Source organism: Crinia signifera, chromosome 6 (assembly GCF_055691185.1).
Source record: "Crinia signifera chromosome 6, ASM5569118v1, whole genome shotgun sequence".
Taxonomy (NCBI): Eukaryota; Metazoa; Chordata; class Amphibia; order Anura; family Myobatrachidae; genus Crinia; species Crinia signifera.
The window spans coordinates 39,662,553-39,680,308 of NC_139222.1; the positions used below are offsets into that span (position 1 = coordinate 39,662,553).

General features: G+C 47.4%; 1 protein-coding gene across 1 annotated transcript; it reads right to left on the reverse strand.

The window, feature by feature from the left end:
• Positions 1-6,288: 6,288 nt before the first annotated feature.
• On the reverse strand, positions 6,289-13,051 carry LOC146007584 (uncharacterized). The gene is made up of 2 exons (XM_083146049.1): positions 8,761-13,051; positions 6,289-8,718 (listed from the first exon to the last, which is right to left on the reverse strand). Exon 1 carries the CDS (start codon positions 11,865-11,867, stop codon positions 9,120-9,122), a length of 2,748 nt encoding a protein of 915 aa, XP_083002175.1. The 5' UTR covers positions 11,868-13,051; the 3' UTR covers positions 6,289-8,718; positions 8,761-9,119.
• Positions 13,052-17,756: the final 4,705 nt, after the last annotated feature.

Here is a 17,756-nt window from a genome sequence, read left to right on the forward strand (position 1 = left end):
TTCTACATCCTGATTGACTCTTTCCGTTTGGACATCAGATTGTGGATGATAGGCTGTACTAAAGTTGAGTTGAATCTTGAGGACTTTACACAATGCTCTCCAGAATTTGGCCACAAACTGAACCCCTCGATCAGACACAATCTCTTTGGGTAGTCCATGGACTCTGAAGATCTCTTTTATAAACAAATCAGCAAGCTTGGGAGCTGAAAGTAACCCCTTCAGAGGTATGAAATGCGCCATTTTCGAGAATCGATCGATAACCACCCATATGGTACTATAACCATTTGAGGATGGTAGATCTGTGATGAAGTCCATCGACAAATGAGTCCACGGTCCCCATGGGATCGAGAGTGGCCTCAATGGTCCTATTGGCGCTAGATTAGATGACTTATGTTGGGCACAATGAGGACAGGATGCAATATACTCTTGCACATCCTTTTTTAAAAGGCCACCAACGTAGAGGTGGCAGCAGGGTTCTGCAAGTGGATGGTCTTCACAGCAGGCGAGCAGGAGTGGATTCAGTCTGGAGATAGCTGACAGGCAGCAGCGCTTTCAGCAGGAGTGGGAGTCAGATGCCTAGTGTCACAACATTCAGTTATTGTATTGTTTCTTACCTGGTTTGTGGCTTCTCCTGTCTGTTCAGCCTGCTCCATGCTGCAAGGAAGTTCTGTGTGGCCTGAGCTTTGCTAATTACAGCACCTGGAGGAGTCCTTGCTGCTGACTAGCTCTGTATAGTTGAACTGTGCTGTGAGATCTGAGCTCAGCTAATTAGTTACACCTGGGTAACTCTCTCCTGCAGGAGAGTTCAGTGTAAACTGAGCATGCTCAGCCCATTGATTAGTTCACCTGTGGGTTCCCTGTGCTTCCTATAAAGGGCAGCCTCTGGGAGACAGAAGCTGCCAGAGTATAGGTTCACACCAGCTCCAACGTCCTTGTGCTTAGTATATTACCAGTTTCCGGATTACCATATTTGACCCCGGCTTGTTTCCTGACTATTCTCCTGCCTGATCCTTCGGTACCGTGTCCAGTGACTCTGTGTTTGACCCAGCTTGCCGTTTGACTATTCTTCAGCCTTATCCCAGTGTACCGCGAACTGTGCTTCCAGTGTATGACCCGGCCTGTCCTTGGATACTCCTTTGCCTTTCCCTTGTGTTCCTACTTGCCCGCACTGATACCAACTCGGCTAGATGACCACGCTTCCATATTTCACAAGCTACCGCCACTCATACGGGGAACCTGACCAGGGGGCCGCGACCGACGTGTCCGGTGCCGCAGAAGCCCATATCCCGCTTGGAGGGGTCACTGGCAGAAAACCCCCGGCACGGTTAGACTCCGCGCCCCTGTGTCAGGTCTAGCCAATCCCCGAGTGGTAGTGCACCCCAAGTTTGTGACACCTAGGGAAAGGACATCATTGTACTTACTGACTGTTTGGCCCAGCTGGTCAGTATTTAAAAGGAGAGCTGCACTGTAATTGGCTGAAGGTAATTAGTAGTGCAGCCTGGTTGGAGAAACCAACAAGATGGCCGCCGCCAGGGAAGGCAACAGGTTTCAGAACCAGGAAGTGTGTGCAGTACACTCCAGGCAGCGTGTCCAGCAAGGCCCAGGCAGAGTTCACAGCATCATGGCGCCTCAATGTGGTCGTGACACCAATCTTGAACACTACATGATAATAGAATTCAGAGATATTGGTTACATATACCTGTGCAGGTGTATGACATGCCCCCAAGCCATGTCAAGGCTTCTCTGTATATTGGGGTCACTAGCGCTATATCAAGGTGCAGGGAACAGCATCCCCCCCAAAAAAGCAGCCGCCAAGATGGGAGGCCACTGATTCAGCCAATCAAAGGCCGACCAGTCTTTGTCAGGTTTTCTTTTTAAATTCTACTAACCCCCGCCACTGTCTCTGCTGTGCTGCCTGCACTCTCGCTAAACAAAGCGCTGCAGAGTCCCGGAGGCTTCTTCACCTCCAGAAGATCAGAGCGCACGTACCACCGGAAGCCACTCTGACTACATATAAAGGCATACTTCCCAACATTGTCATGTCTCTAGTTGGGACTCCTGGGCGGCACGCCATGTACAGGACCAAAAAAGAGCGTGGCTCCAACCAAAAGGGGTGTGGCTTCACCGGGAAGTGCCACTGTGGATGCATGGCAAGCACAGCATGAGCTGCTGGCCACACCCCAAGCCCCTCTGCCACCTGTTAATAGACTGCTCTGCTAGGCAGAGCAGCATGTGGCGGGGGGGATTCCCCATTTTCATCTGCTGGCATGCCCCCTGTGCCCTCTCCAGGTGAATAGAAGCTGTGCATAATGTTTATTCACCGCTGCTGTGATGCAGCCTGACAAAATATTGCAGCCCTACAAATACATTCACTCACCATTGAATAATTTGAACCCAGAACCACCGGCTGCGATAGAAACAGACTGATTAGGGCTGGAGCTGACATCACAGATCTTCTCTTCAAACGACTAGGTACGTCTGACACCATACCTCCCAACTGTCCCGCTGGGGGGAGGGCAGTTGGGAGTCCCTGCTGCCACCCGCAGGCAGAGGGGCAGCAGTGTGGCCTCGCTCGTGTGACGTGATTTGAAGGCCACATTCCCTCATCATGAGGCCACGCCCCCAAATTTCAGCCACGCATATGGCCAGCGATAGAAAAAAAGTAGCAGGATTCCATTGCGGGATGGCCTTGCACAAGGGTACTGTGATTCGTACGCACGCGCAGTCATTCGATTATCGCCCAGCCTGCGTATTCACAGCCGTGTGATCATGCCTGAATAACCTCCATAGTTTTATTTAGTACTGAACACATTGCAATAATGGAGCATGGGAACATCCAGCATTTCATGGGCGTCCCCATGAAAGCTGTGTGTCCACATGCAAATGCGGGCGGCACGAAGTGTGTCAGGGGTGGGTGGCTGAGGTGGTCCAAAAGTAGGTATTTAGGGGAATGGTGTCTAATACCTCTTGCCTGTGTTCAGGGCAGCTTTCAGAGAGAAGTAGGCCGGCATGCAGCCTCCTCCGCTCAGGCCCCCTGCTCTCTGCCGGCCGCAGAACCCGCCGCCTAGCTCGGACACTATTGGCGCAGTGGCCATTTTTATGGTGATTCAGGCAGCACTGCTGCCGTCTTCACAGGACTCTGGAGGGTAAGTATTAGTAAATGGGTGCAGTGTGTGTGCTAGACTCAGGGGCCCATGTGCACTACGCACATTGAGGGTTATTCTGATTCACTCGGAAAGGCACTCTCTAATGGACATGTGTGCTGCAGGTGGGGCTGATGAAATATGTGCAGAGAGAGTTTGATTTGGGTGTTTTATTGTTTCTGTGCAGGGTAAATACTGGCTGCTTTATTTTTACACTGCAATATAGATATCACTTTGAAGTACAAACCCCACCCAAATCTAACTCTCTCTGCACATGTTACATCTGCTCACCCTGCAGTGCACATGGTTTTGTCCATTAGAGAGTGACTGTGCCTTTCCGAGTGAATCAGAATAACCCCCATTGCACCTACTATATATACGCCACTGCCTCTGTTTTTCTCTCAGATGCCATCATTCCAATCCTGCAACAACAAAAACAAGAATAAAGAGATCATTACTATATACACACACACACGTAGCTCTGGGCCATATATCATTCTGGCAAAAAAAAGACTGAATGTATGGCTGTGTGTGGTGAGCAGTAGGGGACCGAGAGGAGGAGGGGTCATTGCTGGGGCTGCAGAAAATACTGTTGGTGAGGAGGAGACAGATTACCTTCCCAGCTGCTTTATATACCAGGGTTGCCGACCCTCCCGGAATTTCCGGGAGTCTCCCGAAAATCGGGTACCCTCCCGGATTCAGGGTGGGCAACCCTCCCGGATTCAGGGGGGACCCCCGCTGACCCCCGGATCGTGGCATTAAAATGCCGCAATCCTCGGGTCTCAGAGGAGGGGGCGGAGCTAAAACGGCACAATCGCGTCATTTTAGCCCCGCCCCCTCCATGGAGATCCCTGAATTTGCTGCTTTTACCAGTATGGGGCGGGGCTTAGTGATGTCACTAGTAAGCCCCGCCCCCTGAGTGGCTGCTGAAACTCTCCTCTCCGGGCTTCTCCCGGAGAGGAGAATGTTAAAGTCGGCAACCCTGTTATATACTGTATGCGGCAGAAGGGTGGGGTTCCTGTTCGGACCCCTCCGGCCAGCTGCTGGTGGCTATTGTTCTCTTCTACCTCTAGACTAGCCAGGAGCTGTGTGGGGACTGAAGAGCTTAAGGCTAATGCTACTCTTCACCTCTAGGGGTCAGCAGCATACCCCTACACAGAAACACACACCTACACACGCACACACCTACACACCCACACACCTACACACAGGATGCTGTCAAAATCCCAGCGGTTGGAATCCCGACCGCCGCAATGCCAGCACTTTGTCTCTCAATGGATGTCCACGACACCCATAGAGGGAAAATAAAATAGTGTGCCGAGCGTAACGAGGCTCCGGGCCCGCTGTGTATCGAGCGTAGTGTGCCCGCAAGGGGGGGGCGATCCACGGGATTCCGGCATCGGAATTTCGACCGTCTGGATTCTGACTGCCGGGGTTTCATACTGATCCCCTACACACCTACACACACGCACACACCCACACACTTACACACATACACACACCTATACACACACACGCACACACCTACACATGCACACACACCTTCACACACCTTCACACACACACGTACCTGCTCAGCATGACAAAGCCCCAGATCCCAGCAGGGGATACGGTCACTAGGTTGACATGCATGAAGTTCAACAGGGTCAATAGGGCGACACAAGCAGTAGGTCGACATGGGGAAGGAAGGTCGACACGGGCTTCTTCACTTTTTTGAGCCGTCAGGCAGTGTTTCATGCTATACCATCCACTAGGGCGCGGTGGAAGAATACAATAGTGTGCCGAGCGTAACGAGCCATGCAAGGGGATGTGGTGCACTTTTTTTAGATTCCATATTGACATTTGGGACAAAAAAAAGTTAAAAGCCACATGTCGACCTTTTGACTGTCGACCTTCCCAATGTCGTCCTAACGCTTGTGTCGACCTAATGACCCTTTCAACCTAACTCCATGACCTTCAATAATGTCCAGTGCCAGATTAAGGCCGAAATGGGCCTGGAGCGGAATATTTTAAGGGCCTATTATGTGCAATAATAGGGGTTGTGGCCAGCACCTAATAATGTGGGGGGCGTGACCAGTGTTCTGGTTGGGTGGTCTGCTCATGGGTGTGTCTGTATTTGTGTAAATACTTTCAACTAATTATATATAAAATGTGTGTGTGCAGTGGCGTAACTAATAATTGTGCGCCCCCCTGCCGAAAATGCAGGGGGGCCCCCCCCCCCCTAAAAAAACAAAAAAAAAACAAAAAACAAGCAGCGTGGAGCCGTGGAGCCGTGGCGCGCGCGGGGGGGGGGGGGGGAGGGGAGGGAGGGAGGGAAGGGGATTGAGGGGAGAGAGCGTGTGTGTGTATGTGTGTGTTTGTGTGCGTGTGTGTTTTACCTTGGGCCGCATCCGTCCGCGCCGGGTCCCGGCTCTCCCGGCTACTGCTGCTAACGAAAGTGACACTTGGAAAATGGCTGCCCCCATACAGCAGACGAAAAACTGTCTGCGGTATGGGGGCAGCCATTTTCCAAGTGTCACTTTTTGTATCAGTGAGAGAGCAGCGCTGCGGCAATAGCCGGGAGAGCTGGGACCCGGACGGTGCGCACACACACAGGCAGGCAGGCAGACAGTGACTGTCGTCCCGCAGCCCCCCGGCGCCCACATACCCTCAGCGCCTCCCCGCCACGGCGGGGGCTGCGGGACGGTAGTTATGCCAGTGTGTGTGTGTGCGAGTGTGTGTGCATGCTGGAAAAGGCAGGGGGCTGGCATAGGAAAAATGCAAAGAATTTAGTATAGGGTGGAAAATGGCAAAGAGGTTGGCATATGCAAGGGCCTGGCACAGAAAAGAGGGAAAATAGAATATACTTACCTTCCAGTGGCGGCTGCAGACTTTGGGCTTCAGTGCCGACCATGTATCGCGAACACTGAGAGCATCGGATGATAAATATGCACACTCCCTCCAGACAAAGAGTGCAAATATATATATATATATATATATATATATATATATATATATATACACGCTTGAAGGAGAATCGATCATGCGCCGATGTATCGATTTCCTCATATATTAATTACCTTATTTGACCTCAGTGTGAAAACCCCTTAGAGCTCCGTGAGAGTGTAACCTCATATGATATGACCAGTAACGAGGACCACAGACACAAGGTTAACTCTGATTTAATTATGACAAAACAACATATTTATACATACGGCGCCGGTTCAATTACATGATTGGTTAATATTTGGTGCAGAGGTAGGGGAATAACAGCATCTGTTAGCTTATACGTCGCCTTGTAGGGGAGTATGTAGCAAAGTTATGAGAAATCACAGAATGTACGGTTTCTGAGGAAAGTTACAGAGTACGGGATAGCAAGCGAGTACTGGAAACAAGCCAGAACATAACTTCTTGAGATAAGCAGGGACAGAAATTATAAGACAGAGAAACAAGATGGCTGATTAACCCTTCAATCCCCTCTTAGAATCAATGTCCTTTTTAGACAATTTGATTCTTGTAGATGGCATCTTGTTTGGTACGGTGAATTTTGACATATTCACCATAATCTTCTGGTGAGGGAGGGCTTTTGGCGAGATCAGTGTACATAGCAGGTGTTACATTATCCAGGTACTTGGAACCAATCTTCTTGCATATGGGAAAGACACAATATCCTACTATCATAAGTACGATAATTACAATGAGAATAAATATGCCTATTTGTGTTAGTGCGTGTTTCCAATCATTTAACCATCCAAACCAGCTACTCCAGGGGTCCGTGACACCTGAGTTCTTCTTGAGTTCGATGGATAAATCTTCTAGATGTTTAATAGCTAGGGTAGTTTTCCCATTAGGACCTGTGTTGTCTGGGATATAAGTACAGCATCCATCAACCTTACCTATGTACACACAGGTTCCTCCTTTCTCGGCAAGCATCATATCTAAAGCCATGCGATTCTGAAATGTCATTTGTGATGTAGCTTCCAACTGTTCAGCAATACCTTTCAAAGCGTCCCTAGTATCATTAACGAAGCGCTGTTGATTATAATATATGTAATTTATCCAGTTCACATTTTTATTGATGGTTACCTGGGGAAACAGGGACTCGAAGCCGGCAGCGACCTCATCACGAGCCTTAAATTCTTTAGGAACTCCCCGGGGAACACCAATAGTGTCTATGTATATGTGTGGATCGAAGCTTTCCTTTGGAGCTTCTCTTTTGTTTCTGGAGTTTGTGTTAGGTTTATCTGTGGGAGGAGGCTCAGGCAAATCGGCTGGGAGAATGTGTATGGGCATAATGATCTTTGCCAGGGCACACTCTCCTTTCCAAGGATTGTCCAGCTTTGTCCTGAGTCTCATGTCTCCACAAATAAAATAAATGTCTCCTAATGATTTTTTCATGGTGGGTACACTGATATGTCTTCGTTCAGCACAATACCCATCAGGAAACAATTTCAGATCTACAGTGTTTTGTGCAGTGCTGTTTGAGTAATAACATGTATAATTACCAGGATAAATGGTTATGGTACTACCAGGATTGGTATTCTTTACCATTATGGGATATTCTTTCTTCCATTGTTCACATTTAGTTTCTTCTACAATAGTATCAGTATACAGGCTAAAGAAACATTTATCTTGGTCTGAAGGTATGTGTATGGGCACCGTACCCAAGTGGGGTCTGGATTTTCCACACACATAACAATCAGTTTGATTAACTTTACGTGCATTATATTTCATCCATTCTAGCCAATAATTTACGTCAGATAATCCAGTTTCTATGGATATAGTGTCTTCGTAAGTGGGGTTGTTAATGGCTAACATTTCATTAAAAGTAGTGACATGTGGTTTAAAGAATGATGATGGTGTTTTAGGTTTTACAGTGGTTTTGAGGGCGGTGTATTCTGGGTTATCATACATGTCCTTTAAATGGAATCTTCCCCTTGGGCCCCCGCTTTCTCCTGATTGATGTTTACCCATGACATACAGTCCGGCATCGCCGGGGGCCGGGTTTTCTATGTTAATGATAAATTGGCTATTGCAAGTGCCCTTTTTTCGTAGGGACATACGGGTTAGTAAGGATCGACCATGGGACCATTTCTGGAGGCCAACATCGGGGCAATATCCCCAGTCTTGGCTGCTCTCAAAGACAGTAGTATCTGCTCTAGTGTTCCACCCAACAGCCCCCCATGAGTTGCAAGAATCTCCCCAGTAAGTACTAGTGACACAGATATATACGTGACTTACAGCGTGTGGTGTGTGGTGGATGTTACACAGCCAGGGCAGCGGTGGTTCTCCTCGATTCCCGCCTTGATTATTTGAACAAAGTACAATATCACAATAAGAAAATATAAAAGTAGCGACAGTCGTGCTAGAAGAATTATACCAGAAGGTAAAGCGTCCATCATTTTGGGTTATATCAACTTCAGCAAAACAATTATAAAGAACAAGCCCGAGTAAAATCACTAGGGCTAAGGTGGGGGGAGTCATATCCTGTAGCGTCGTCCTCGGCTTCAGAATGTTGTACCCCTGATTCCTCGTCACCTCCAGCCGGCAGGTCTTCTCCAGGTTGGAGGTCAGAGCCACTGGCCCCCGTTATTACCTCGTCCTGTTGGAGGTCAGGGCTGTCTGCCCTCGTTAGCACCTCTCTCGTCCCGTCTGTGTCAGTCTCGGGATCGGTGTCGACCTCTGTGTTGACGTGTGGTGGAGGTGGAATTTTCTTCACTCTGGATGCATGGATCCACGTTGGTCCTTCGTCGGTGAGGACAGCCGTCCTGGTAACCGCGACCACTTCTGTTTCTGGACCGTAGGTGAAGTCTCCTGGATGCTTATTTCTGGGTAGGATCTTTACAACGACCTTGTCTCCAACCCTAAATGGGTGAGTGGGTATCTGTGGATGAGAAGGATTCTTAAAGATAACATTTTGTTCAACTTCATTAAGTTTCTGTATTAGGGATCTGACGTACTCTTCTCTTATTATTTCTAAGTCTCCTTCTGTGGTAACTAAAGGTTTCCTTGCCCAGGGAGTGGGGAAAGGTCGACAATGACCAGGGCATATTCCTGTCTTCCTGCATTATTGATATGTGTAAAATCTATTTGAAGATGTGTGAATGGTGTGGTTGGGTATTCTAGATGTTGGTGTCTTGCTTTATTTGGGTTGTTTGGGTTGTTTCTAAGACACACTATACATCTACTGATGTACTGTTTTACAAGTTCTTTGGCATTAGTAATGTAGAAATCATTGGAGAGGAGTAAAGTAGTTGTTACTATACTATGGTGTCCTACTCCGTGGTAATGTGCTATGAACAATGATGCACTGGTTTGGGGTATACATGGTTTCCCCTCTTTGCAGATTAATCCAGTTCGTGGATTCTTCTGCAGTATTGGATATGTCCAATCGGATAGATCTGAATTAGAGGCAGCAGCCTGTAATTCTGTCAGTAGGTATGTATCATCTAACGAAGGAGGCGAGATGACAGCAAGAGTGAGGTTATATGTTGCTGTAGTGGCAGCACGTTTAGCAGCGGTATCAGCGAGAGCGTTGCCTTTGCTGATGTCATCCTTTCCTCCAGTGTGTGCTTTACAATGAAGGATGGCAATTTGAGATGGTAATGTAATTGCGTGTAAGAGATCTGTGATGAGTTGCGCATGTGATATGCCTTTCCCATCAGCGCCAGTGAAGCCTCGGCGTTGCCAGATCATACCATGATCATGAACAACTCCGTAAGCGTATTTGGAGTCTGTGTAAATTGTGACAGGTTTGTCTTTGTAAATGTGACAAGCTCGAGTGAGTGCAATGAGTTCTGCAGCCTGTGCTGACTGTAAGGGGAATGTCTTTGCTTCAAGGGTGGTGTTTGGAAGTTTAACCACTGCATATCCTGCCTGGTACGTGTTGTCATTGGGACGGCTGCAGGAGCCGTCAACAAATATTATGTCGGCATCGGGGATAGGCACAGTCGACATGTCTTGTCTGGGTGAAGTTTCTGAGTCAATTGTCAGAGTACAGTCATGTTGAGGCGGCGCCTCGTCGTCAGGTCCTTTAAGAACTAAAAGTGCGTTTAGTACAGGGACAGGTCCTTCTGAGTTTGTTGCGTATTTTACAGTGAGAGAAGGGTTCCCTAGTAGGAGTACTTCATAGCCGCTGAGTCTTTGGGCAGACATGTGTTGTGTGTGTAGACCTTTGAGGATGGAGAGGACATTATGTGTGGTATGTAACACAGTGGGATGTCCTAATGTAAGTGATGTGGACATCTCAACAACCATTGCACAGGCAGCCAGTGCTCGAAGACAAGCTGGCATTCCCTGCACAGTGACAGGCATTACCTTTGAGAAGAATGCGACTGGGCGCATTTTGCCTCCATGAAGTTGGGTTAGTACGCCCGCCATAGTTGTACATGTGTCCCTTGCAAACAAGTGAAATGATAACATATAGTCCGGGAGACCAAGCGCGGGACTCTGTACTAACATTTCTTTCAACTTTTCAAATGCAGAATACATTTCATCTGACCATTGTATAACCTTGGGTTTGTCTTTGAGTGTGCATTGTCTCAAGATATTATCATAGTAGGAACAATCAGAAATCCACTGTCTGCAGTAATTTACCATACCCAAGAAAGACAACATATCCTTCTGGGTAGTTGGGGTGACCAGGCCCAATACAGACTGTATGCGTTGTGGACTGATTTTCCTTTCCCCCTCAGAGAGTACAAAACCCAGGTAATTGACATGCGTTTTACACCATTGCAATTTTGCTCTTGACACCTTGTGTCCACATTCTGCTAACCAGTTTAACAATGAAATTCCATCTAACCGGCTGGCCTCCTCGGTGACACTACAGAGAAGCAGATCATCTGCATACTGTAGCAGGACAGAACTATGGGGGGGGTGCCATGGAGCCAATGTGGCTTGGAGGACTATGCTATAGACCACGGGAGAGTCAATATAGCCTTGGGGTAAACGACACCACGTTAATTGTTTACCTTCAAATGAAAAAGCAAATAGTAATTGGGTCTCTGTGTCTATAGGAATGCTAAAAAACGCATTTTTCAAGTCTATGACACTAAAGTGGGTTGCGTTTGCAGGGATTGCTGAGATGAGTGAGTTTACATCTGGTACTATAGGTGCAATAGGGACAATGAGGTCATTTACTTTTCTCAAGTCCTGTATGAATCTGACAGCACCATCAGCCTTGAAAACGGGGTTGATGGGTGTCGAGTAAGGTGAGATGACGTATCGCAGTATGCCTTGTTCAAGAAATTCTTGTATCATGGGTCTAAGACCTTCTATTTTCTCAGATGAGAGTGGGTATTGTCTAGAGAACACTGGCTGTGTGTCTGGTTTGAGTTTGGCTTTGTAGGGTGTGCATGGTACGAAACCAGTGTCATAAGGGCCAGTGGCCCAAATTCTATCATCAATTTGATCAAGTGAGTTGTCCAGAGTATTTTGTAGTGACACAAAGTGTGGGGAGGTGACTTGGAGCTCACTCCCTTGTGGAGAGGGTGAGATGGAGATGTGGAATTTACTAAACAAGTCACGGCCTAGTAAGTTAACAGGACATTCTGGGATGATCCTGAATTGGTGTATCCCTAAGTGTTTTCCCTTGTCAGAACGTATGATAACTGGGTCAGTCAGGTAAGTGTCTGTGGGTATCCCGTTGATTCCCATTGAAGGAGTAGTCTTTTGCAGTTCACCATCATAGTTAAGAGAACACAAAACACTGGTGGTGGCCCCGCTGTCCACTAGAAAAGACATTTTTTTTTTTTTTTTTTTATCATCTACATACAATGTGATGAGGGGTGAATCTTCCCAATGAGTAGTGAACTGTGCAAAAGATGGGACACCCTCCTCCGGGCCCCGTCAATGGGTAGGGTCAGACCAGTCCATTCTGAATCGCACATGGTCTTGAACTGGTGTAGAACCTGATCGGGACAGTCCTTGTTGGGGCCTTTGTGTGTAAAGTTGTTGTGGTTTCTGGGAAGGGAATGGACAGTTCCTAGCCCAGTGTGTGTTTTGGCCACAGTTAAAACAAGTTGTCTGTTTAGGGACTGTGCCAGTGTTATTATAATCCCTGTTATATGGAGGGGCCCGATGATGTTGGTGTGGTGGGCCTTGTGATGGTCTGAAGGGTTTCCTTTGACCATATTGGGGTGCCCTACTCTGTCTATTTGGTGGGCCCCTGTTGTCTTGTTGATAACTGTGTGTTGTGACAATTGTCTTTTTCATGTCAAAACATCCAGCTGCCTCCTTTTCATACAAATGGGTCTCAAATTCCTGGAGGGTGTCTGAAGTCCGGGAAGAGACACTTTGTTTAACTGGCGTGGAAATGGAGGGGTGTAGGTTATTGATAAAGGTGGAAATGAGTAAAGGGAATATTTCAAGAAATAGTCCCGCTTCCTCAGTCCAGCATCTTTTAAATCTCTTCCAAAATTCAGTGACTGTAGGTTTCTATTTACATGAAACTGCAATAGGCAGCGATGTTCAGTGCTAGGGAGAGAGAGACCAATACTGCAGCTTCCCCCTCAAACCCCCCCTCTTCCAGCAAAGACACAGAAGCCTAGCAGGAATCCGCCGTACACCCTGAGAGCTCAACAGAAAATAGATCTTTCAAAGCTGAACTGGTGTACGGTGATTTCATTCCACATGTCAGTTATCTCCTGTGCTTTGTTAAGGGGATAATCTGCAGCTGTTTACTATATTGCAGGGATCGGGGTATTAATACTGGGGACTTGATTCCAGTCCCATCTATTATATTGTCCACCTCATGGATTAACAAGGTAATAATTTGTGGGCAACATATTCCTTACATATTTCACTAGATAATGGGGGTGGATAGACTGTTTTATTCTTACTATTATTTCCACCCATGTCGGGGTATGATTGTGTATCAATATTTCTGACTATGAATGGGAGCGTGGAAAGTTCTTAATACCCAGACCAGGGGCACCGTCTCAGTCAGGCAGGTCGGGACCTGTGGCAGCAGACTGTGAGGGTTGGTCTTTATCTGAATATTATATGAACTATATTTCCTCTAGATACATCCCATTAAATATAAAAGTACAAAATGTTAGTGAAACAACAGACCGTCTACGTGACGGTGGACAGAGTCTTGTTGTTATGTGAATACTGTATATGAAGCCTCACGTTGCGTTACCCTTAAGAGTGAGGGAGCATAAAGTCCGCAAGTCTGTTGGCATACAGTAATCAATGAGACTATTGAAAGGGGTTATTGTGCGTCAACTTACCAGCCGCACGGTTTACAAAGAAATACAGATATCACAAGTGTGTATACTTACCAATCACACAAGGATATTGAAACAAGAAAAACTTATACTTTAAACTAAACATAGTAAGAAAATTTGGCCAATGAAATAGTGGGTGTTCAAAATAAGGTTCTATTTGGATAAAGACCCCTGGTCTCTTCGTACTCCAAGTACGGTATCTGATCCTAGATCAGTGTGTACACAAAACAAAGATAGAAGATTTTAACTTCTATGAACTGACATCCGATATCCCCCGGGGATAGAGTCATAGGTTCAGGATCGAGTTTGTCCGTAACCTCACAGCGGTCTCAGAGTAGACTTTTGGAGTCTGCTGACGACCGTGTAGGAATGAACTTCGAATCCCGGACGAGCCCCCAGCTTGAAGGAGAATCGATCATGCGCCGATGTATCGATTTCCTCATATATTAATTACCTTATTTGACCTCAGTGTGAAAACCCCTTAGAGCTCCGTGAGAGTGTAACCTCATATGATATGACCAGTAACGAGGACCACAGACACAAGGTTAACTCTGATTTAATTATGACAAAACAACATATTTATACATACGGCGCCGGTTCAATTACATGATTGGTTAATATTTGGTGCAGAGGTAGGGGAATAACAGCATCTGTTAGCTTATACGTCGCCTTGTAGGGGAGTATGTAGCAAAGTTATGAGAAATCACAGAATGTACGGTTTCTGAGGAAAGTTACAGAGTACGGGATAGCAAGCGAGTACTGGAAACAAGCCAGAACATAACTTCTTGAGATAAGCAGGGACAGAAATTATAAGACAGAGAAACAAGATGGCTGATTAACCCTTCAATCACACACACTCACACACACACAAACATACACATATATACATACACACGCACACACAATATCTTCCCTGGCACTCCGTTGTCCCAAATCTGGGTTACCTCCTTAGGGGTGAGTCCATTCTATACGGTTGCAGGAAAGTAGGCAGCACACATAAGGCTCCAAAATGATTAAGAAAAGTGCTGGTACAGTTTATGCATATATACAAATTCCGACACTCACAGGATGCAGGGAGATAGATTGCCGGGTGCCCTCCGAAGGAGCACCCGCAGGACACCGATGTCCTGAGATACTTACGGGGTGATGCGGCACTCCAGTCACAAAAAAAATTACTGAAAGCCAAAACTTGGTTGGCAACATTTCAGCACCTTTTATGTGGTCACCTAAGATACCTCACCATATACCCCTTATAGAAATCATGCAACACAATAGTAACCCCCTTATACTGGGGGTCACTATGGCACACGGATTGAGACAAAAATACACACTATACCAAATGGATTGAGACAAAATTTTATATATGCTTCACAAACAGGGACATTGCGTGTCAAAGGAGCGCATTAAAAATTTACATTATATTGCCCATTACATGTTAAGCCACACACCATAATGCCCATTACATGTTAAACCACACACCATACTGTCCATTATGTATTATGCCAAACACCATAATGCCTATTAAATATTATGCTACATAAGTGCTGCTTACCTACGTGCTCATTGCCAGGGGTTTAAACATAGAAACATAGAATTTGACGGCAGATAAGAACCATTTGGCCCATCTAGTCTTCCACTTTTTTATCCTTCAGGTAATATCAACCCTTTTGTTCCTTATTTCTTTGTAAGGATATTTATATGCCTATCCCAAGCATGTTTAATTGTTCTACTGTCTTAAGGTGCCCATACACTGCCTGCGACGTCTTGCAGCAGTGTACGAACACCCGACAGAGTGACCTCCCCGGCGGCAGGGACACATGGGATCCGTTGTGATGGATTGCATGCGTCCCTGCTTCCCGCCCGCCCCAGAACGGGTGGTCGGACGACCAGCCGGTCCGACCACCTAGTCGGGTCCGATGCGCACAGGGCCGCGCATTGGACCCGACTGCATGTCAGGGAGAGGCGATTTGGTCGCAATCGGCCGAAATCGGACCAAATCGCCTCTATGTATGGGGGCCTTTAGCCTCTACCCCTTCTGATGGGAGGCTATTCCACTTATCCACTACCCTTTCTGTAAAGTAATTCTTTCTAACATTTCCCCTGAACCTACCTACCTCCAGTTTCAGTGCATGTCCTCGTGTTCTATTACTTATTTTCCTTTGAAGAAAATTTCCCTCCTGTACTATGGTACATGCTCATTGCCAGGGGTTACATGCTCATTACCAAGTGGGATTACATGCTCATTGCCGAGGGGGAATTTACAAAGATGGGAGTTCTATATCACATGGGATGTTGCTAAGGGCAACCAGACTCCACTTCTTATTTATTTAGCACCCTCTTGAAGATAATAGTGTGCCGAACGCAGCGATGCACCATGCCTGAAGCATGGGGACTGCAGCAAGCCATGCAGAAGGAGGCGGTACACTTATAAAGTGTCCATGTTGACATATGTCGACATAGACACCAAAAAGAGAGAAAAACTCATGTTGACTTTTTGAGTGTCCATGTGGACCTTAAGCTTGTGTCAACCTTCTGCCAATGTCAACCTATGATATGTCGACCATTTAACCTAGTCACTGTCAACCATTAATGGTCGACCTAGACCTTGTCAACCCCATAGAACATAACCATATAACCACAGTCCAAGGTACAGGTAAAGAACTATTAGCAGTACCTAGACACCCCCCACTTAATTTGGGGATGGAGCTTTTAGCTTTACGACTCCAACTATAACATCCTCACAGTGCTGTCTGTCTACTCAGAACCATATCTGCCTGCCCTGACGGAACGACCATGAGGCTCCAGGAAAGGTGGGCCAAGGCTCCCGCATTCTCCCCAAACCACTGCATCCTCCTCCGCTCCTCCGACAAACACCAGCAATCGTGGAGCTAAAATAACACAAATCCCAAATCACATAATTTTAACCCCGTCCTCCTTCGTAGACCCACGAATCGCGGCATTTGACTGGAACAGAGGTGAGGCTTGATGATGTCGGAGATTGCACATCAGCATCTCCACTCTGGGCTTCTCCTGGAGATATAAAAAGTAGATAAATATGTTCCTAACATCGGGTAAGAGTATATGCTTACTCTACCAACCCCCTGACCACCGAGGATGAACTGAGGCAGCCATGGCATTCAGGTGTGTGCATGCAACAAGGGTGGCATAACCATGTGCCACCAGTCAGTTGGCTTTATTCTAAGGGCAAACCCCTTCTATTTGTAAGGAAGACACTAACTGGGAGAGAAAGGGCTAAAAGAGCAACTAAAGAGCCAGAGTTTGAAGAAACTCATTGAGCCCGAGGTGTGCTCCCACCACCAGTGCTATGCCTAAACACGTGCATAGGGGCCGTGCGATCGATGGACCCTCTCCCAAAGGAGAAGGGCCCCGTTTTTCCCCTAACCCCTCTCAGCCATAAGGCCGAAGAGGGGGAAAAAGGGATCGGTGGGCCCTCTTCGCCGAAGCTTAGAGAGACCCGCTTTCCTCAACCCCCGGAAGGGTTAGGACAGTGGGTCCTCCGCACCCAAAGGTTTGGAGAGACCCGCATGAGGCTTCCCTCCGCCTTGCGGCTCGGGGTCACCCTCGAGGGGACCGAAGCTCTCCCCAAAAAGATGAGAGCTTCGGTACATTGGGGAAATGGAAGGCCCATAAGGGTCAACCACACAACCCAAAAAAACGTGACACACTACAGAAAACGTGAAAAGTGACGAACGTGAAGAAGGAAAATAAATAAATAATAAAGAGGACCCCAGCCAGAAGGCCGGGGTGGGGGTGTGAAAAATTGTCCTACCCCATCCAAAAGGACAAGGTAAGGACGTGCAGCCTAAGCTAGAGAGGAAGTTCGCAGTGCAAGTGCTTACTTGTGCAAGGTGATTTTTGGGATCACCCGTGCAGGTTCGGCACCCCCGAGTTTCCCCGGGGACACAATGCAGCCTCAGACTCCAGGCAGCCGGCCAGTCAGCGTCCAACCAAGTGTTTCTCTGCTCCACAAAGCAGGCCCTTTCCGGACCCCGGCATGGGAATGGATACTCCACCGGGCTTTTCGATGAGTCTCCCCTGCAGTGGCCAGTAGGCCAACTGAAGAAGAAGAAAACACCTACTCAGTCCGAGTGTTTCACATCTTCCAGGGATTGAGAACTAGGCTGGGCTTTTCGCTGTCTCTCTGACTGAGGGTACCAGGCCCACAGACCAGAGAGCAATCTAGTCGATCCCAGCTTTTCCCGTCTTCCTGGGAGTGGATACTAGACCGGGCTTTTCGAGTGACTCTCCCTCAGAGGCCAAAGACCCCCGAACAAGAACCCCATCTACTAAGCCCGATGCTTCTCCCTTCCCTACCAGTGGAAAGAATGGTATTCCCTCCCCCAACAGGGCATCGATACTCAGCCAGACCTTGCATCCACCC